Here is a 24,052-nt window from a genome sequence, read left to right on the forward strand (position 1 = left end):
ATTTAAAAGTAAAAATGTGGATCATTTAGCAACACTCATCTGTCAGACCATCTCTAAAATGTCCCGTCAGAGAGATTTCAAAAACCGTGTTTTGACCCTATACCAGAAATATGCACAAATACTAAAGAAATTTTTATTTGATCAGAACAGGATTTAACACTATATGACAAAACTTTCCTCTGTAAAAACTAAATTTAGTTGTAAATAAATAAATAAATAAAATTACAGGGTGGGGAAGCAAAATTTACGCTGAACATTTAGTTGTTTTTTCTCAGCAGGCACTACGTCAATTGTTTTGAAACCAAACATATATTGATGTCATAATCATACCTAACACTATTATCCATACCTTTTCAGAAACTTTTGCCCATATGAGTAATCAGGAAAGCAAACGTCAAAGAGTGTGTGATTTGCTGAATGCACTCGTCACACCAAAGGAGATTTCAAAAATAGTTGGAGTGTCCATAAAGGCTGTTTAGAATGGAAAGAAGAGAATGACTATGAGCAAAACTATTACGAGAAAGTCTGGAAGATACTATTAAAGAAGAATGGGAGAAGTTGTCACCCCAATATTTGAGGAACACTTGCGCAAGTTTCAGGAAGCGTGTGAAGGCAGTTATTGAGAAAGAAGGAGGACACATAGAATAAAAACATTTTCTATTATGGACATTTTCTTGTGGCAAATAAATTCTCATGACTTTCAATAAACTAACTGGTCATACACTGTCTTTCAATCCCTGCCTCAAAATATTGTAAATTTTGCTTCCACACCCTGTATGTTTACAGACATTACAGTTTAAAATCCTGCTCAAATGTTCATATTCTATTAGTCGTGAAAAGAACACATAGTGGACAGTTCCTGAATCATCCAACATCGTAACCTTATTTTTGTGCGATCCCAACAAAACGAAAACAAAAGAGAGACTGAGAAAGTGTGTGATGAAGTATTTCTGAGGCGGTTCAATTCTGACGCTGAAGAAGATAACTTTGGTGGTTTTGGTGCGCGGGAGGAAGATGAAGATAGCAATCAATAACTTTTCTGGTAGGTTACTGTCCTTTTTTTTTTTTTTAACCATGCCATGTTATACGCAGTGTTCGGACAAAAGCATTTATTTAATTAAAAGTTTACAAAACCTTCCTGTGTAAATATCTCATGTTACAATGTGGACACCTGCTGCTTATAGACAAGTGTGGCCTATATGTGTATACTTTCTTTTTTTTTTTTTTTTTTAATTCAGTGGGTGTGGCTTATATTCAGGTGCACTCGATAGTCCACAAATTACTAGAGGTGTAAGAAAATATCAATTCTGCAATATATCACGATATTTCATTTCTCAATACTGTATCGATATTAAAAAGTACTGTATCGATATTTTTAGGTATTTATTCAAACGCATATACTGTTTAGATATTGTTTAGGTTCATTTTTGTTTTTTTGTTTTGCTTGTATTTTATTTATTATTATTCAACACTCTTTTATTAAATAATGTTACTTCCTTTGTTGGGATTGCACCAAAATAATGTTCTGATGTTAGTTCTGAACTACTAGAATATGAACATTGGAACAGGATCTTAAACTGTAATGTCTGTAAAACATGATTTAAGTTCTAACACAGGATAATGTTGTGACATAACTTTAGATCCTGCTGTGATCAAATAAATTGTGTTTAGTATTTGTGCATACTTCTGGTCTAAGTCAGTTCTTCAAGTAAATAATCATTTAAAAAAATAAATAAATAAACAAACAAAAACAAAAAAAAATTGCCTTTTTAACGGTATCATGATATATCGTGATATATCGTATCGTGATCCTAGTGTTGTGAGTTGTATCATATCGCCAGATTCTTGCCAATACACACCCCTACAAATTAAATAAAACTAAACTATAATGAACTAGAAGCACTCGGAGAGCGCAGACCTCCGCCAAGGCTGATCAGTGGCCCCCCCCGTGGGCCCCCCCACGCCAAGGAGGTTATGTTTTTGCCAGGGTTTGTTTGTTTGTTTGTCTGTCTGTCTGTCTGTCTGTCTGTTTGTCTGTCCGTTAGTGTGCAACATAACTCAAAAAGTTATGGACAGATTTTGATGAAATTTTCAGGATTTGTTGGAAATGGGTCCCCCTGTGGGCCCCCCCACCCCCAATCACCACCAAAATTTAATCATTTCTTCCTTATCCCATTTCCAACAAACCCTGAAAATTTCATCCAAATCTGTCCATAACTTTTTGAGTTATGTTGCACACTAACGGACAGACAGACAAACAAACCCTGGCAAAAAACATAACCTCCTTGGCGGAGGTAACTAGAAGCACTCGGAGAGCGCAGACCTCCACCAAGGCTGATCAGTGGGCCCCCCCGTGGGCCCCCCCACCCCCGATCACCCCCAAAAGTTAGTCATTTCTTCCTTATCCCATTTCCAACAAACTCTGAAAATTTCATCAAAATCTGTCCAGAACTTTTTGAGTTATGTTGCACACTAACGGACAGACAAACAGACAAACAAACCCTGGCAAAAACATAACCTCCTTGGCGGAGGTAAAAATCCTAAACTATTATAACCTCAGTCCTGACAAACTTAAACCACTCTCTGGAAGAGGAAACAACGTCCTCAGAAGTCTGGAAACTGTGGTGAATAAACCAGTGGAAAAGGCAGTGGACGCTGCACAACAGTCTGACAGTGGATTGATTGCGATGGTGAGGACGACAGACTGAAAGAGCCGTGATTAGATGTGAGTGGATTCAACTCTTCAAGGTGAAACGGAGAAAGGACGACTGACATCCCAACAGATGGATGTTAAATATTCAACCAGCATCATCTAATTCACTCACTGCTGCAATGTTCAGCATTCTGAGAAAAAAGTCAGAATTCGGAGACAAAAGTCCAAACTTGTTTTTTTTTTCTCAGAATTCTGACTTTAATCTCAGAGCAACAATAAAAATAAATACATTTTAAACAGTCACAATTCTGACTTTTTTCACATAATAATAATGAAACCAATGTATTGGACCTTAATTTTATCTCTTTTTTTTTTTAATCATCTTCTGTAGGATACTGAGGATATTACTGACTACATTCAGAGGTTGTTGAATTTTGTTCATTTTTTACTCATTTTCTTGAGTATTTTGTTCATTTCTCATGAGTTTTTCTTATTTTTGGCTGATTATCTTGATCATTTTAGTTCATCTGTGGTTTTTTTTGTTGGTTTTTTGTTCATTTAATTGGCAATTTTGTTGTTCTTTCTTCATTTATCAGTCATTTTATTCATTTCATCAATTTTTTTTTTACAATTTTGTTTGGTTTATAGGTTTTTTTTTTTTTAATGGTAGTGTTTTTATTATATTCATTTTTGGGAGCATTTTGTCCATTTCTCTGTTAATGTTAGTCCATTTCTGATCATTTTAGTTAGTCTGTGTTAAGTTGGTGGCTTATCTTGTTTCGTTAATTTTCTTCAATATTTTGTTCATTTTCTTGAGCATTTTGTTCATTTCTCATTTATGTTAGTCCATTTTTGATCATTTTAGTTAATCTATGTTAAGTTGGTGGCTTATCTTGTTTCTTTTTACTCATTTTCTTTAATTTTTTTATTTTCTTGAGTATTTTGTTCATTTCTCATTTATGTTAGTCCATTTCTGATCATTTTAGTTCATCTGTGTTAAATTGGTGACTTATCTTGTTTCTTTTTGTTCATTTTTTGGAGTATTTTCTTAATTTCTCTGTTAATGTTAGTCCATTTCTGATCATTTTCATTAATCTGTTAATTTGGTGGTTTATCTTGTGTCTTTTTGTTCATTTTTTGGAGTATATTGTTCATTTTCTTGAGTATTTTGTTCATTTCTCATTAATGTTACTCCATTTCTGATCATTTTAGTTCATCTATGTTAATTTGATGTCTTATCTTGTTTCTTTTTATTTATTTTCTTTTTTTAATTTTCTTGAGTATTTTTTTCATTTCTCATTAATGTTACTCCATTTCTGATCTTTTTAGTTCATCTGTGTTAATTTGGTGGTTTATCTTGTGTCTTTTTGTTCATTTTTTGTGAGTATTTTCTTAATTTCTCTGTTAATGCCAGTCCATTTCTGATCATTTTTATTAATCTGTTAATTTGTTGGTTTATTGTGTTCCTTTTTGTTTATTTTTTTGGAGTATTTTCTTAATTTCTCTATTAATGTTAGTCCATTTCTGATCATTTTTATTAATCTGTTAATTTGGTGGTTTATCTTGTGTCTTTTTGTTCATTTTTTTGAGTATTTTCTTAATTTCTCTGTTAATTTTAGTCCATTTCTGATCATTTTCATTAATCTGTTAATTTGTTGGTTTATCTTGTTTCTTTTTGTTCATTTCTTGGAGTATTTTCTTAATTTCTCTGTTAATGCCAGTCCATTTCTGATCATTTTTATTAATCTGTTAATTTGTTGGTTTATTGTGTTCCTTTTGTTTATTTTTTTGGAGTATTTTCTTAATTTCTCTATTAATGTTAGTCCATTTCTGATCATTTTTATTAATCTGTTAATTTGGTGGTTTATCTTGTTTCTTTTTGTTCATTTCTTGGAGTATTTTCTTAATTTCTCTGTTAATGTTACTCCATTTCTGATCATTTTCATTAATCTTTTAATTTGTTGGTTTATCTTGTTTGTTTTTGTTCATTTTTTGGACTATTTTCTTAATTTCTCTGTTAATGTTACTCCATTTCTGATCTTTTTTGTTCATCTGTGTTAATTTGGTGACTTATCTTGTTTCTTTTTGTTGATTTTTTTGGAGTATTTTCTTAATTTCTCTGTTAATGCCAGTCCATTTCTGATCATTTTTATTAATCTGTTAATTTGGTGGTTTGTCTTGTTACTTTTTGTTCCTTTTCTTTGATATTTTGTTCATTTTCTTGAGTATTTTTTTCATTTCTCATTAATGGTAGTCCATTTTTGATCATTTTACTTCATCTATGTTAACGTCGTTGCCTATGCTGTTTGCATATCCTAACTTCTCATCCTGCGTTTGATTTATCGTCGTCGTCCTTACCCTCTGAAAGTCACACTGTGGGTTGGGGCAGTGGGCGGTCCTACAGATGGCCACGTCGCTGTAACATGTACACTCCTGACACGTCTGCGGTCTCCATGATGTGTTGTTCTGTTGAGACAAAAGCAGAAGACGGACATGAGGCATTACCGAGGGAAGAGCTGATTCATCACAGCCAAAAAAAAACAAAATCACTCAATTATTACAGCCTCAGACGCCCACATGTCATGTTTATGATGACAGCGGAGGAAAATGACAGTCCACATACAGGCCTCTTTGTGCATATCAATGAAAAGGATGCTGTTCCACACTTCACTCACAGTTTAAGATCACAGTTTTTTTTAACACATTTACTTAGAAACTTGACTTAGTTCTGCAGCTCCTTGTCATAAGTGTATTTTCTTCTCACTTAACGCTCAAATGCATGAATATTCACAATGTTATCCTTATCTTGGAACACAAGACAATTATGAACAAAGCAAATCTATCACTTCCTGTTTGAGTAACATGGTTTCTCCAAGCCCCGCCCCTTTTAGGTGACAATCAGCAGCTCCAGTCCCATTCATTCCAGTGAGTTGAACACATTAATAGACACATTAATCAGGAGAAAATAACCTGTTTCTCATGAACGCTTGCAACATCTCAACACAAACCTCGTCTGTGACAGTTGTGATTAAACAGTGTTGTTTACCAATAACAATCTAACTTTACTGTGTTGTTATTATTATGATTCAATTCAGATCTTTTTAATCTACTTTCATCCATCCATCCATCCATGCGACATTTTCTACTCATCTGACTATACTCATTTAGAAAACAGGAAGTAGAACGTTTCATACAACCGGTGGTGTTTCCATGGTAACTACGGAGCCTCTGAACGTCCAAATGGGTCATATCTGATGACCATGAAAAGATGAAAAACTGTATTTTACATCAATTATTTACACGTATAGATAGAATTAGTGGATCAGAAGTTATTAAATATTTTAACTAAATAGAAGCTTTTAGCCGTTGGTGGTGGTTTAGGTCTGAAGATTAATACATAAAATTAATGTTGAGGGAAAACTGTTAAAGGGCTCATATTTATCTAAACCCACTTTTATTAGTCTATGGTTCATTTATTTGTGTATTTGGACCCTAATAGTTCGTACAGTTTGAATTTGAACCCTCCAGGTGCTGCAAAACTATCTTTATATTCATTTGGGCAAAAATCTGTTTTAATTCCTGGTTAATTTGTTACATCTATAACTAGTTACGTCACAACATTTGCACATATAAGGTCCAGACTGGATCTATAACAGTGGACGGACAAACTGGGTTTATGTTCAGTTAATGATCTATTTTTAGCTCAAAAAAAGTCACTTTTTCTTCAGTTTTCTCTGTTTTTGATATAATATCCCTCAACTTTAACCCTTTCATGCATTAATTGTGAAAACCTTAGTCAAGATTTTTTTTCTTCAGTGTTTTTATTCCTATTTAGGCATGGAAAAAAAACAATGCGATCAAGGCTTTTTTTTCTGTGGAGTTACAAAAATATCCATGCATTTAATTTTTGAAGTAAAGAAACGTGTTTAAAACCCAATATCAGAGAGGGATATGAAAACAATGAAATAAAAACATGTTTAATGCTGATAATCTGATGTCTTCTCACATTTTAACATACTCTAATGCTATTAATTCCTCACTTCATGGAGATAATGTGCAAAAAAAAACTTCTTGTCGAACAAATAACAATTGATTTACACTCAACAGCAAAGTTACAGTAATGGTATGAATGTCAGGATATGAGATGATGCGTAAGCGTCCACTGTGTTGGCTGATATGGAACTAAAACAACTAAACCCATGAATATACAAGAGAACAGCTGGAGAAGAACTGTCCACTGGAGTGACTTATGCATGAAAGGGTTAATCTGAGCTTTTATGAACATCTACACGATCAGTAAATTGAATAACGGAAAATACCTGATGTTCACTAAAAAAACGCAAAATACAGAGGATTATGTCACAATAAATTATGTCACAAAAGTTAAGAAACGTTAAATATAGAGAACAAAATATTTTGGAACCGACACAAAAGTAACATTGGGTCTTTATGGGTTAGAGCTGGTCAGTGTTATGACATAAACCCTGAGAAGATAATGGAGGATTACAGGGGTCAGATTTCTCTAAACCCACTTTTCTTACTCTTTGGTTCATTTATTTGTGTATTTGGACCCTAATAGTTCATACAGTTTGAATTCGAACCCTTCAGGTGCTGCAAAGCTATCTTAATATTCATTTGGGCAAAAATCCAGTGAATTTCTACAACCTGTTTTAATTCCTGCTTAATTTGTTACGTTTTATAACTAGTTACGTCACGACATTTGCACATATAAGATCAAGACTTTGACGAACATTTCTCTGAGTACGACATAATTTGTATGTCAGCAGCAGCGGTTGTAGTCCATACTGAAAATATGTCCAAACTTGGAGCCAGTTAGTGTCTGAACGGGACAGAGCAGCACAGCCAATAACCTGGAGGGGGCGGGGCCTGAAGTGACTCATGTGCATTTAAAGGACCCGCGCTCCAAACCACCTTTCTGGTGTCATTACTCAGTAATAGGGTTGAAGATGGACCTGTGGAGTTGAATTAACCCATAAGGACCCAGTGTGACATTTGTGACAGTTCCCAAATGATTTATTTATTTTTTTATTATATATTTAACTGTCCTTAAGTGATAATGAAGAATTCAGACACAACTATGGCATTTACAGTTTATGGAGACCACAGGGAAATGTTTGAAAATAAAGAATTCCATTTAAAAAAAGCTAAATATCACTCCTTTAAATAATAGCAGTGACAACAATAGTTGCTTTTCCATTGACCCTCAAACTGTACGAATATAACTTGCGCATAAAAATTTACCTAATGGAAAAAAGACAATTTCACCAAAAGCCTCATTTTTCAATTAAAAGTTTTTGTGCTGACAAGAGGTGGTTTTTTGGGCGTAGCGCAAATGGTATATCACACAAAACTGCAATGGACAGACCTTTTTTCGCAACTACAGTCAGGTGAATTAAAAAACGGATGGTGACAGACATTACAACAAGCGAAGAAGAAGAAAAAACATGTGTCGGTATGTGTGGACACACCAGGAAACCCAATCATTTTTTAAATTAGTACGAGATAGAGGGGTAATATATAAAAAATAATATATATATATCTGTAAATCAACACCATATTTGCATTCGTTGCCATGTTTATGGAACAACTTCTCATGTCATCTCACAATAATAAATAAACGGCCCAAAAACGGCCAAAACAGGCTCAGACCCCTAAGGGTTAATTTAAGGAAAAACAAGACAGTAGTCACTTTTCCATTGACCCGCAAATTGCGCAAATGTAACTTGTGCCTAGAAAAGCACTTGGAGAGCGCAGACCTCCGCCAAGGCTGATCAGTGCCCCCCCCCCCCCGTGGGCCCCCCCACGCCAAGGAGGTTATGTTCTTGCCAGGGTTTGTTTTTTTGTCTGTCCGTTAGTGTGCAACATAACTCAAAAAGTTATGGACAGATTTGGATGAAATTTTCAGGGTTTGTTGGAAATGGGCCCCCCCGTGGGCCCCCCATCCCCGATCACCACCAAAATTTAATCATTTCTTCCTTATCCCATTTCCAACAAACCCTGAAAATTTCATCAAAATCTGTCCATAACTTTTTGAGTTATGTTGCACCCTAACGGACAGACAAACAAACAAACCCTGGCAAAAACATAATCTCCTTGGCGGAGGTAATAATGAATATATCTGTAAATCAACACCATATTTACGCTCATCGCCATGTTTATGGAATGACTTCTCGTGTCATCCTGCAATAATAAATAAACAAATCATCACAGTTGTGATTTAATGGAAAAAACGACATTACACACTTCTGTTTTTTTGATATTTTGTAAATATCGGTAAAGTTTTGTGCAGATGTCCAATGGAAAAATGACTACAGAGAACTTAAACAGAGATCCCATTCACTATTCTAATGTTTGCTAATAAGCAGCTGGTTAATGTTAAATCTATTCCCTCAAAGCCCAGACTTCAACGACAACAACAACAACATAAAGTAAAGCAGATGCAGATCAGGTACATGCATGAACAGATGGATGGGAAACCGTACAATAATGACATTTATTATCACGATACTTATGGGAGACTGAGGCGTCATTACGGTGGTTCTGTGAAGACCTTGATAGCGCTGGGTTTTACCGCTCTCATTTCTACTGTAAGTGTGAGTTCCACAGATAATTTCACACTTTGAACCCCGATCATCCCACCTATTTAAGGTCGTAAATACTGTGAGGTTCCTGCTGCAGGTAGAACGGCGTTGATTAAAAGCCTTGAGTGTCACGGCCAACTAGACAATGAGACAGGGTTAAAAAAAAAAGAAAAAAAAAAAAGGCAGAAAGGCTGGAGATCACTGCTCTGCCAGTCGTCTGTATCCCCTTAGCATGCCTGTAATTTGTCAATAGCTCATAAAACGCAGCTGACAATGTCTTATGGCTAGCTTAAAGCCAAAGCTAAATCAATATTCCAGTGCCTGCATATGCTCAGATATATCATCTTACATTCCATAAATCGGACTCCGCTGGATGATTAATTATGCCGTCATGACAGGAATATCCATCGGCAGCCCCGGCTTATGGAGTGGACACTCCTCGGTGGGCGGTGACAATTAAGTTAGGAGGCTTTGCTCCATTTGAGATGGTAACTAAAGCAGACATCATAATGGACCTGGGCCTCGGGTAACAGCGCAGCCCTAATAGTCCAATAGGAGTTGATGGAACAGGTGGAAGAAGCTGCACGGCACTAGGTATTATAGACACTCTTATATCGTTACAGCTGAATCTAATCACAATATGAACTCGGCCGACTCCCTTAAGTAGAACAAATCAGGTCATTTACTTGAGTTCAAGTAGCAATACCACACTCTTAAGATACTGCACTACAAGTAAATCATTCAAGACCTAGACCTATTTCTGCGGAGACTTCCAAATAGATTTCTCTCAACCTCCGTGCCGTGCACTCGGTTAATTTTCAAAAGCACGGCCTGAAAATTTCATAAAAATCCCCCGCCCCGATCACCAAAATTTAACCATTTGTTCCTTGTGCCAGTATCAACATTTCCTGAAAATTTTATCCAAATCTGTCTATAACTTTTTGAGTTATCTTGCTAACAGACAAACAAACAAACAAACAAACAGACAAACCACGATAAAAACTCAACCTCCACCGTTCCTTGGCGGAGGTAAAAATGGGGCAGGTCTTGCTCAAAGCTGTGCTAATTACACTGGTCAACAACAAATTTAGTGTTTAAGTTTTTTGAGCTGAGAACCTTAATCAAGATTTTTTTCCTGAATGTTTTTATTCCACTTTAGGTATGAAAAAAACAATGTGATTGAAAATTTTCTTATGAAAAATAGATAAATAAAAAAAAAAAGTAAAGAAAAACAAACAAACAAACAAACAAAAAAAAAACATAAAAAAAAAAAATAGTAATAATAATTTAAAAAATTCGTGGGAACCTATTTTTCATGAAGTTGCAAAAATGTCCACTCAGCTGGACACCATGCATTTAATTTTTGAAGCGAAGAAACATGCATTTACTGATAATTGCGTGAAAACTATAACTATTACACTCAGGGGAGATCTACACAATGTTACCAATTCATGTCAGAAACAATATGTAATGTCTTAAAACTTTAATAAAGATATGTGTAAAAAAAACAAAACAAAACAAAACAACAAAATCCATGAATATACAAGAGAACAGCTGTAGAATAAGTGTCCGCTGGAGTGAGCAGTATACATGAAAGGGTTAAATGTGCTAAAGTGGACTGGATTGGATGTTCAACTCAGGATATTTTTTTCAATACAGAAGACATAAAACACCCCAAAAACATACAAAAAAGGATAATTTATGTACTGCCTTTGGAGCACCATATGACTGGTCAACAAAAAATTTATTGTTTCAGTTTTTTGAGCTGATTTAGGATCATTTTGGTGCTGAATCCAAAAATCACATTAATTTTGCTCAGTCAGGTCAACTTTCTGAACTATGCTACATATTGGCTTTTTAACATTTTTGCTTACATTTATGGGCATTTTCACATCATATGATACAAAATTCTTTCATATTTCTTGCAATAAACGAGTTCTGAAGATTTGACTTTTGCCAATTTATGATTAATGTTTTTTTTAATATTACAGGTGAATGAAATGGCTTCGACTAGAAGATCTTGCAAAAATAAGCCTGACGTATTCTGCTACATCTGTAGTGAATACACCATTGTACCTAACAGGAATCCTGTTCGAAATTTTTTTTTTTTTCTCTTAAAACCTATTTTGGGTGAGAACTATATAAAAAATCAACTGATAAAGTCACAAAAATGTAATCAACTTTGTGAGAAGATCAAATTTTTCAAAATCACATTAGCAAAAAAACCTGTCCTGATTGAGAAAAACAGATGTCATTTTTGGATTTAGCGGTGCAAAATGGTCCGAATTCAGTTGAAAAAACCTAGACAATTTGCAAAAAACATTTTTTTGTAACCCAGTGTTATCTATGTATCCTCCTGAGACCCAGGAAAGTGGTAATTTTAGTTTTTTTGCATTGAACAAATAACGCAACAGTTTTTCAGATACATGTTTTAAATTAGATTTACTGATTTAGTTAGTTACTTAGTTAGTTAGTTAGTTAGCTATTTATTTATTTATTTATGGAATGTCCTTTGCCATTGAGAGCATTTTTTAAAGTAAAACTGTCAAACTTTGGTCCCCTCCAGAGGACAAAAATGCATTAGGTCTCAGGTAGGGGTGTGTATTGGCAACAGTCTGACGATACAATACAAATCACAATACTAGGAACACGATACGATATATCATGATACTGTCAAAAAGGCAATTTTTTGTTTGTTTCTTTTTTTTTAATGATTATTTCCTTAAAGAACTGAATTACACCAAAAATGCGCACAAATACTAAACGCATTTTCATTTGATCACAACAGGATCTAATGCTATATCACAAAATGTTCCTGTATTAAAACTTAAATTATGTTTTACAGACATTACAGTTTAAGATCCTGCTCAAATGTTCATATTCTATGAGTTCATAACTAACATCAGAACATTATTTTTGTGCAATCCCCACAAAGGAACTAACAATATTTAATTTTTTTTAATAATAATAATAATAAAGAAAATATAAACAAAAAAGAAAAACAAAAAAGAAAAATGAACCTCCATAATATCTGCATTTGAATAGACACCTAAAAATATCGATACAGTACTTTTTAAAATCGATACATTATTGTGAAATGAAATATCAAGATATATTGCAGAACCGATATTTTTTTACACCCTTAGTTTCAGGAGGATATAGTTCTCTTACTATATACTTGTTGCAGGTATTACAATGTCCAAATGCAAGCAGTTGGACTATTAGAGTGAGAAACAAATCCCCCCCCCCCCATCACCACCAAAATTTAACCATTTGTTCCTTGTGCCAGAATCAACATTTCCTGAAAATTTTATCCAAATCTGTCCGTAACGTTTTGAGTTATCTTGCAAACAAACAAACAGACAAACAAACAGACAAACCCCGATAAAAACATAACTTCCACCGTTCCTTGGCGGAGGTAAAAATGGGGCAGGTCTTCCTCAAAGCTGCGCTAATTATCAATGTATCCTCTGAGACCCAGGAAAGTGGCAATTTTAGCTTTTTTGCATTAAACAAATAACGCAACAGTTTTTTCAGATACATTTTTTAAATTTGATTGATTGATTGATTGATTAATGGAATGTCTTTTGCCATTGAGAGCATTTTTTAAAGTAAAACTGTCAAACTTTGGTCCCCTCCAGAGGACAAAAATGCATTTTTGTGTCTCAGATAGGGGTGTATATTGGCCAGAATCTGATACGATACAAATCACAATACTAGGAACATGATACGATATATCATGATACTGTTAAAAAGGCAATTTTTTGTTTGTTTCTTTTTTTTTAATGATTATTTCCTTAAAGAACTGAATTACACCAAAAATGCGCACAAATACTAAACGCATTTTCATTTGATCACAACAGGATCTAATGCTATATCACAAAATGTTCCTGTATTAAAACTTAAATTATGTTTTACAGACATTACAGTTTAAGATCCTGCTCAAATGTTCATATTCTATGAGTTCATAACTAACATCAGAACATTATTTTTGTGCAATCCCCACAAAGGAACCAACAATATTTAATTTTTTTTAATAATAATAATAATAAAGAAAATATAAACAAAAAAGAAAAACAAAAAAGAAAAATGAACCTCCATAATATCTGCATTTGAATAGACACCTAAAAATATCGATACAGTACTTTTTAAAATCGATACATTATTGTGAAATGAAATATCAAGATATACTGCAGAACCGATATTTTTTTACACCCTTAGTTTCAGGAGGATATAGTTCTCTTACTATATACTTGTTGCAGGTATTACAATGTCCAAATGCAAGCAGTTGGACTATTAGAGTGAGAAACAAATCCCCCCCCCCCATCACCACCAAAATTTAACCATTTGTTCCTTGTGCCAGAATCAACATTTCCTGAAAATTTTATCCAAATCTGTCTGTAACGTTTTGAGTTATCTTGCAAACAAACAAACAAACAGACAAACAAACAGACAAACCCCGATAAAAACATAACTTCCACCGTTCCTTGGCGGAGGTAAAAATGGGGCAGGTCTTCCTCAAAGCTGCGCTAATTATCAATGTATCCTCTGAGACCCAGGAAAGTGGCAATTTTAGCTTTTTTGCATTAAACAAATAACGCAACAGTTTTTTCAGATACATTTTTTAAATTTGATTGATTGATTGATTGATTAATGGAATGTCTTTTGCCATTGAGAGCATTTTTTAAAGTAAAACTGTCAAACTTTGGTCCCCTCCAGAGGACAAAAATGCATTTTTGTGTCTCAGATAGGGGTGTATATTGGCCAGAATCTGATACGATACAAATCACAATACTAGGAACGTGATACGATATATCATGATACTGTTAAAAAGGCAATTTTTTGTTTGTTTCTTTTTTTTTAATGATTATTTCCTTAAAGAACTGAATTACACCAAAAATGCGCACAAATACTAAACGCATTTTCATTTGATCACAACAGGATCTAATGCTATATCACAAAATGTTCCTGTATTAAAACTTAAATTATGTTTTACAGACATTCCAGTTTAAGATCCTGCTCAAATGTTCATATTCTATGAGTTCATAACTAACATCAGAACATTATTTTTGTGCAACCCCAACAGAGGAACTAACAATATTTAATAAAACAGTGTTAAATAATAATAAATAAAAGAAAAACAAAAAAGTAAAATGAACCTCCATAATATCTGTATTTGAATAAATACATAAAAATATCGATACAGTACTTTTTAAAATCGATACAGTATTGTGAAATGAAATATCGAGATATATTGCAGAACCGATATTTTTTTACACCCTTAGTTTCAGGAGGATATTGTTGTCTTACTATAAACTTGTCGCAGGTATTACAATGTCCATATGCAAGCAGTTGGACTATTAGAGTGAGAAACAAATTTGCCCCCCTACCCCCTACCCCCACCCCATCACCACCAAAATTGAATCATTTGTTCCTTGTGCCAGTATCAACATTTCCTGAAAATTTTATCCAAATCATCCATAACTTTTCGAGTTATCTTGCTAACAGACAAACAAAAAAAAAACCCAGACAAACCCAGATAAAAACCTAACCTCCACCATTCCTTGGCGGAAGTAAAAATGGGGCAGGTCTTCCTCAAAGCTGTGCTAATTATCAATATATCCTCTGAGACCCAGGAAAGTGGCAATTTTAGCTTTTTTGCAACGATCAAACAGACAGACAGACAGACAGACCCTGATGAAAACCTAACCTCTGCCGTTCCTTGGCGGAGGTAATAATAATAATAATCCACTGCTGCTAGTTCAACTGATGATTACACACGAAACTACTCCCCTGATTTCTTCTTTAAACAACTTCTCTTGCCAATAAACTGAGAAGTCAGTATGAGAGCACGCACTGAAGTGTGAGAGTCAACACAACCAGCGAGAAAAAAAACTTGAGCAGAATGAAAATTTAATTAGATGAAGCATGGAGATGAGGAGCGCAGCACTCCTGGGGAGGCAGCATGTGACTGTAACTGCGTGGTGCGGTTCAGGCTATTTCTGCTCTGTATCTGTACATGTTTAATGGCACGTTTGGGTGTGAATCTCTGCACAGCTGTGGCCAGATGTGTAATGAGTTTCATATAAGGGCAAACATGTCACAGATAATCTCCGCACACAACATTAAAGCTGCGAGCGCGGCGAGGAGGGGGAGGAGCGACCTTCAGCTGACGACCACGTGGGCGTCGACTGGTTTCCCGGGCGAGTGTTTCCGTCGCTATGACAGAAAGTATTTAAGACAGACGCACAGGTGAGACGTATGCTAATGTTGAGTCTGTCAGGAAACAAACACCGATGATACCCATGATGCATCTCACTTCTAAAGTCTGCACTGACATCACTTTTGCACCAAGACTCTCCCTCTGAAACATGCAACAAAACTATAAAAAAAAAGCAGGAAGAAAACAAACTATTATCTGCTTAACCCTTTCATGCATAGGTCACTCCAGTGGACAGTTCTTCTCCAGCTGTTCTCTTGTATATTCATGGGTTTTGTTGTTTTAGTTCCATATCAGCCAACACAGTGGACACTTATGCATATGTAACTGTGCTGTTCTTGATAAACCTGACCTGCAGTAACATGTCTGAGTGTAAATCAATTGTTATTAGACTGTAATTATCATTTTTTTTCTTTAACAAAATGGGTTTTTTTTGCATATTGTCTCCATGACGTGAGTAATAACTAGCATTAGAGTATGTTTAAATATGAGAAAACATCAGATTAGCAGTATTTAAAGTGTTTAAAATTCATAGTTTTCACTGTATGTCAGTAAATACATGTTTCTTTGCTTCAAAAATTAAACGCATCGTATCCATTTGAGTGGACATTTTTGCAGCTCCGTGAAAAATAGGTTCATAAAAAGATGTCAATTGCATTTTTTTTTTCCATGCCTAAAGAGGAATAAAAAAAAGGATGGAAAAATCATGAGTAAGGTTCTCATAATTCATGCATGAAAGGGTTAAATATAGGGATGCACCCATACCACTTTTTCCTGACCGAGTACGAGTACTTACATTTGAGTACTTGCCGATACCAAGTACTGATACGAGTACTTAATAATCCCATTCCAGTTCTTAGTTCCTTTTGTAAATGTGCTTTAATGTCGTTGTCTTTAGTCTGACTGGAACAAAGTACTGCTACTGACATTTAATGTGTTCTTCTCCAGCTGTTCTCTTGTATATTCATGGGTTTTGTTGTTTTAGTTCCATATCAGCCAACACAGTGGACACCTATGCATTACTATAACTTTACTGTTCTTGATAAACCTGACCTGCAGTAACATGTTTGAGTGTAAGTCAATTGTTATTTGTTAGACAAGAAGGGTTTTTTTTTGCATATTATCTCCATGAAGTGAGTAATTACTAGCATTAGAATATGTTAAAATGTGAGAAGACATCAGATTAGCAGCATTAAAAATGTTTTTATTTTATTGTTTTCATATCACTTTCTGATATTGGGTTTTAAACACATGTTTCTTTACTTCAAAAATTAAATGCATGGATATTTTTGTAACTCCATAGAAAAAAAACCTCAATTGCATTGTTTTTTTCATGGCTAAACACTGAAGAAAAAAATCTTGACTAAGGTTTTCATAATTCATGCATGAAAGGGTTAAAGTCATACTGAAGTTGTGTCCAGTGTAAACAAACAACTACACTAGTGATGTCCTGATGTGGATGTTTTTGCTTCCGATCTGATCCGATTTTTTTAGGATTAGTTTTGCCGATACTGATCTGATACCGACTTTTTACAATGAAATTTTTATTTAAATTTGGAGTCATTATTTATTGGTTATGCTATTATTACCTCCGCCAAGGAGGTTAGGTTTTTGCCAGCGTTGGTTTGTCTGTCTGTCTGTCTGTCCGTGTGCAAGATAACTCCAAAAGTTATGGACGGATTTGGATGAAAATTTCAGGAAATGTTGATACTGGCACAATGAACATTCATTCATTTTCTGAACCTGCTTTATCCTCACTAGGGTCACGGGGGTCGCTTGGAGCCTATCCCAGCTACTTACAGGCAAAGGCGGGGTACACCCTGGACATTTCGCCAGTTCATCGCAGGGCTGAACATATAGAGACAAACAATCAGTCTCACATTCACACCTATGGGCAATTTAGATTAACCAATTAACCTATCAGTGCATGTGTTTGGATGGTGGAAGGAAGCCGGAGTACCCGGAGAGAACCCACGCAGACATGGGGAGAACATGCAAACTGCACACAGAAAGGTCCCACCCCCCGTCGACTGGTGTTGGAATCGAACCCAGGACCTTCTTGCTGTGAGGCACGAGTGCTAACCACTGCACCACCACAGTCTGATGAAGGGCCTCGGCCTGAAACGTCGGAAGCTCACAGGTTGTGCGGACCTTCCTTTATTTTTTCACGTTCTACTTTTTGGGATCCTGCACACCTCTAATTTTGGATGTGCATGTCGTTTACCTTTTTACACCACCGTGTCACCCATAACACGAGGAATAAACTAGAAGCACTCGGAGAGCGCAGACCTCCGCCAAGGCTGATCAGTGGCCCCCCGGTGGGCCCCCCCACGCCAAGGAGGTTATGTTTTTGCCAGGGTTTGTTTGTCTGTCTGTTTGTTTGTTTGTTTGTTTGTCTGTCCGTTAGTGTGCAACATAACTCAAAAAGTTATGGACAGATTTTGATGAAATTTTCTGGTCTGCGCCCCCCCCGTGGGCCCCCCCACCCCCAATCACCACCAAAATTTAATCATTTCTTCCTTATCCCATTTCCAACAAACCCTGAAAATTTCATCCAAATCTGTCCATAACTTTTTGAGTTATGTTGCACACTAACGGACAGACAAACAAACAAACAGACAGACAGACAAACAAACAAACAAACCCTGGCAAAAACATAACCTCCTTGGCGGAGGTAATGATTAAATTTTGGTGGTGATCGGGGGGGGGGGGGGGGCACTGAGAGGTCTGCGCTCTCCAAGTGCTTTTCTAGTTTCATCTGGGTTTGTCTGTTCGTTCGTCTGTTAGCAAGATAACTCAAAAAGTTATGGAAGGATTTTGATGCAATTTTCAGGAAATGTTGATATTGGCACAAGGAAGAAATTATTAAATTTTAGTTTGGGGGTTTGATGACATTCTCAGGAAATGCTGATACTGGCACCAGGAGCAAATTATAAAGTTGTAAAGTTTTGATGTTGATCGGGGGGGGGTTTGTCTGTTAGGAAGATAATTACCTCCGCCAAGGAGGTTATGTTTTTGCCAGGGTTTGTTTGTTTGTTTGTTTGTTTGTTTGTTTGTTTGTCTGTCTGTTAGTGTGCAACATAACTCAAAAAGTTATGGACAGATTTGGATGAAATTTTCAGGGGTTGTTGGAAATGGGATAAGGAAGAAATGATTAAATTTTGGTGGTGATCGGGGGTGGGGGGGCCCACGGGGGGGGGCCACTGATCAGCCTTGGCGGAGGTCTGCGCCCTCCGAGTGCTTCTAGTTGTAAAAGTTATGGAAGGATTTTGATGAGATGTTCAGGAATGTTGATACTGGAAAAAGGAACAACTGATTAAATTTTGGTGATGGGGGGGGGGTGATGAATTTCTCAGGAAGTGTTGACACTGGCACAACGAACAAATGATTACATTTTGGTGGTGATTGGGGGGGGGACTAATCTGCCTTGGCGGAGGTCTGGGTCTTTTTCTAGTTTTACTTGAAATCCCAATTGGGCTGAATGTGGAACCTGAACTAAAATAACTATGACACCTTTGACTCTTAATAACTTTAGTATCATTTTTGCACCCGATATTTCACTCGAGCAATTTTAGCTAGCCACACCTTACGACACTTCACGGTCCATCACTTCTCATCACTTGTGATTTAGAGTCGTCTTCTCATCCCCACTCTACCTGGAAACATGGAGACTAACGTTGGGAGAAAGCAGCAGAGTCCTGTCTGGGATTTATGGGAATAAAAGATATGAAAAAACTACAACTAAACTAAAATTAACCGTTTTTTAAAAAAAAACTAAAACGAATAAAAACTAGCAAACCTGCACTAAAATCTAATTAAAACGAACTAAACTGGAGAAAAAAAAGTCCAAACTAAATAAAACTAAACTACAATGAAAAATCCAAAACTATTATAACCTTGGTTAGTCCTTGACTGACGTTCAGTCTGATGCATTAATCAATTACCTTCCATTTTCATCTCAAACCAGCCGTTACAGTTGTTTAGTTGTGTGTATGCTGACATGGCAGTGCTGATCAAGGGTGGAATAACCTTTTGTTTCCTCATGATAGTGAACTGTTTCAATGTTATCAAGATAACAAAACTTGCTTCTTTTTTTTTTTTTTTTTTTTTTTTTTTTACCACGAGATAACAAAATAATTAACCTGAGATCTAAGGATAATTGCAAGACAATCCATCAAACATGTTGTCATTTTGTCAGATACTGGATGAAGATAATAGCTTTACTAATTGTCTGTGTTTTTGTGTTTTCTTGTACCGCTACGTTTACATGATGGATCCAGGTGTTCGTGTTAATTAATGTTCCCCGTTCTATATTCAACAAAATAAACAAAAACGGCAGATACAAGAAAAAGCAATCCAGAGCAGGTCCAAAACTTGATGTAGTGTGACAGACACTCATTGCACTCCTATAGAGAAGGACAATCCAGCAGGTAATGTGTTCTGACTGCAAAAAGAAATATCCCCCAATCAGTTTGTCACACCCAGCATCACAATCTCACACTCTCTCTGCGTTTGCATTTTAAAAAAAGCCCCAAAATGCCCAATCCTGGCTGTTTTTGGGTGGTATATTTACTATGAAAGGACCAGTGTGACACCCTGACCGTTACCGTTTCAGTATGCATCCTCTTCCTCAGCCCATCTGGCTGCAAGTCAGCACCGCTCACCAGGTGGCGACGGGGTTTATTTCAAGATAGATTGGCCTCCGACGGAAAAGAGACTCAAAGGAAACATCAAATAACACTTGCACTTCAACCCTGTTTCACTTTACTTTGTGTAAAACAAAAAAAAGCTTAACTTTAGAAGATTAATGTGTAAGGAAGATGATTAGTTTTAGAACCTTAATCCTCAAAGACCTGAACAGCTGCCATACAGCATCAACTTATGTAGAATGTTTAATTACTTCTATGTAAATAATTGATGTAAAATACAGTTCTTCATCTTTTCATTGTCGTCAGATATGACCCATTTGGACGTTCAGAGGTTCTGTTGTTACCGTGGAAACGCCATCATCTTCTACAACATTGATTCACCAGTAAAAACCCATGGAGTTGGATCAGTGACAGTGGATGGACACACTGGGTTTATGGTCAGTTAATGATACAATTTTGCTAAAAAAGTCACCTTTTTTTTTTCTTTTACATAAAAAAAAAAAGGAAAAAGGAACACTGGAGTCTCAACTTCCTAAAATATATAGAGCGAAAGGATCTTGCTGTACAAGTAGTGGAAGATGAATCTGAATCAGTCTTTACTGAAATTCCCTCAACTTCATCCACAATGGAAAAAAATACCATAATTGGCTGCGTCGTCCTCCGAACTCAGATATAAAAAAACTTTAGAAGTCACTTGACGACGGTTTTAGAAAAAAGAAAAAAAGAAGAGAGAATAAAGAAGAAATAGAGAAGAAGAAAAAAAAGTCACCTTTCCTTCAGTTTTCTGTTTCTGATATAACATCCCTCAACTATAATCTGAGCTTTCATGAACATCTACATGATCAGTGAATTAAATACAGGAAAACACCTGATTTTTTCTGTAAAAACACAAAATACAGAGGATAATATTACAATAAATGGAGATAAATTACTTTTAAAAAAAAAAGGATAAATATAGAGGAAAAAAATATTTTGGAGCTGTCGCATAAGTAGAGCTGGGTCTTTATGGGCTAATATCTATTTTAACCTTTGAAGACCTGGTAGTATTTTTGGCTGTTGTTCCACATTTAACCTTTCTTAAGTGATTTTTTTTTTTTTCATTCATATCCTCCTGAGACCCAGGAAAGTAAGAATTTTAGCTTTTTGTTTTTTTTTTCTTATTTTACTACAGTGTGTGACCAGTGTGTCCATCCACCATCATTAATCAAACTCATGGGTTTTACTGGGAAATCAATGTTGTAGAATACGACGGTGAATGGACACACTGGGTTTATGTTCAGTTAATGAGAAATTTTACTGAAAAAGTCACCTTCTCTTCATTTTTTTCTGTTTCGATACAATAAACTTTGACTTTATCCTGAGCTTTTATGAACATCTTCATGATCAGTCGATTAAACATAGGAAAACAGATTATTTTCACTGGAAAAAAATGCAAAATACAGAGGATAATATGAAAATAAATGGTGATAAATCACGTAGGAAAGGTTAAATAGCGAGAAAATTTCATTTGGAAACTACCATAAAAGTCACACTGGGTCCTTACGGGTTAAAATCTTCATAAGTCTTTCAGATTACTAATATTTCTATGGTATTATTATTATTATTATTATTATTATTATTATTAGGAATTGAGTGAAATGTTGCTGAATCCTCAAAGACCTGTAAATATTTTTGTGGTGACTTATCAATGACTTTTCTTCTGCATTTCACCTTTACTAAGTGATTTATCACCATTTATATCATAATATTCTCAGAATTTAGCATTTTTCAGGGAAAGTTAGGTATTTTCCTGTATTCAATTCACTGATCATGCAGATTTTCGGAGTATTAAAAGTTTAGTATATCAAAATAGGTAAAAACTGAAGAAAATATGACCTTTTACTGTTAAATATATAATTAATTGAACATAAACCCAGTGTGTCCATCCACCGTCATTGATCAAACTCATGGGTTTTACTGGTGAATCACTGTTTTAGAAAATGGCGGTGGATGGACACACTGGGTTGATGTTCAATTAATTATATATTTAACAGGAAAAGGTCAGATTTTCTTCAGTTTTCCCTGTTTTGATATAATAACGTTTTAATACTCTGAACATCTACATGGACAGTGAATTAAATATAGGAAAATAACAAATTTTTACTGAAAAATGACTATTGTGATATAAATGGTGATACATCACTTAGTAAAGGTGAAATGTAGAAGAAAAGTCAATGGTAAGTCACCACAAAAATATTTACAGGCTACATTTCACTCAATTCCTCATAATAATAATAATAACACCACAAATATATTATTAATCTGAAAGACGTATGAAGATTTGAATGAAAAATCAACACATTTATGTAAAAAATAGCATCCGGTTTGGTTTTGTTTCTGCATATTTTAGTGCATTTAGAGCGTGTAAGTTTTGGCGTCAGTTTGAGTTCTTTATTAATAGAAGCTGAAACGATCAAATAAAATAGCAATGAATGGAATTTACAAAACCATTGAGTAAATATTGTGCCAACCCATGTGGTTCAATGGGAAAAATGTACATAAAAGTGATTTTACCAGTAGTTTTCACATGTGAGTTTCTTGCATGGTGCATTTTATTTATAGTCTACTCTCGTTAAACTGCCCGCCGTTATACCGCCATTTTCGCTCACCGCCGACCAAAACCATTGCACAGAAATCCCCAATGCATTATTCCATCAGCTACCGCCATTTCCGCCTATCGCCATCCGCCAGCCCAGTTCCATGCACAAACAACACTTATACCATTGATTTCCCGACCGTTATACCGCCAGCGTGATTGCCATCGAGTACACATAAATTTTAACAATGCACTGAAACAAAAGCGCCAGACGCTGATCACGACAAGCTACGAGTAGGTCTACGGAACGGCCACCGTTCATTTATCGCAGAACACTCAGTAGGTCAGGATGTCGGGAAGAGGACGTGGGATTAAGCCAAAGCCTCAAGATGATGGGGTGTCATTTCCCGACACGGTATAATAATGCTTAAAATGTTTCCCCACTTTAAATGATCCCTTACAACATAACAGAATCAAGATTTATTTAGAAACGCAATTAGAACGGGTTAACGGAGGCAGCATAGACATCATATAGTAAAGACATGCACATTATGGACGCAACCCGTTGTAACACCATTTTCACTATACCGCCAATTTGGCCGTGAACGGAAGTTGGTGGTATAACGAGAGTAGACTGTAGTTATTTTTCCTATTTCTTTGCTCTATCTATTAATATTGTGACTTCCAATTTTTTTTTTTTTTGTAAATTCTTTTTATTAAATTTCACAGTTGTTATAAAACAGAACAGAACAACTCAAACACCCACCCACCACACCAGTGTATTATAAGATACATATTAAAATATATTACATGACATATCGCAAAAAGACATACAGTCATAGTCATTAAAAGGTCTTGTTGGTATCAACACTTTTAAACAACAATACAAAGTTCAATAAAAATAAAAATAAATAAATAAAAATTGAAGGCAAGTACAAAAACACGTTACAAAATCACAGTATATAATAAAAGGCTTTTACGAACAATTAAGGAACCATAGCATTAAAGTCCATTTGTTCAACAAACTGAAGGGTCGATTGCCAAATTTTAAAAATTTTTTGAGTATTACCATGTATGGAATAACGAATATGCTCCAGAGTCAAATGTTGCATCAAGTCGTTGACCCAATGCTTAAATGTGGGCGGGGACTTATCCTTCCATTTTGTAAGAATTAGCCGTCTAGCTAAGAGAGTAGCAAACGCTATCATTGTTTTACTTGCAATGTTGAGACCCAATTCCTGTGACTTCTAATTTTTAAATTGTAAATTTTCTGGTTTTTATCCCAGAGACTGTTTTTATCTTCTTGAGGTTCTTATTGTGTTTTATTGCAGCTTGTTTTTATTTAGTTGATCT

At 35.4% G+C, this 24,052-nt stretch overlaps 1 protein-coding gene across 1 annotated transcript in view; it reads right to left on the reverse strand.

The window, feature by feature from the left end:
• Positions 1-24,052, reverse strand: part of fras1 (Fraser extracellular matrix complex subunit 1) — a 1,008,712-nt gene that overhangs the window by 769,489 nt on the left and 215,171 nt on the right. Inside the window, exon 3 of the mRNA XM_030143455.1 lies at positions 5,012-5,119. Coding sequence (XP_029999315.1) covers positions 5,012-5,119 — 108 coding nt within the window. The remainder of the gene's footprint in view (positions 1-5,011; positions 5,120-24,052) is intronic.

This window comes from Sphaeramia orbicularis, chromosome 9 (assembly GCF_902148855.1).
Source record: "Sphaeramia orbicularis chromosome 9, fSphaOr1.1, whole genome shotgun sequence".
Lineage (NCBI taxonomy): Eukaryota > Metazoa > Chordata > Actinopteri > Kurtiformes > Apogonidae > Sphaeramia > Sphaeramia orbicularis.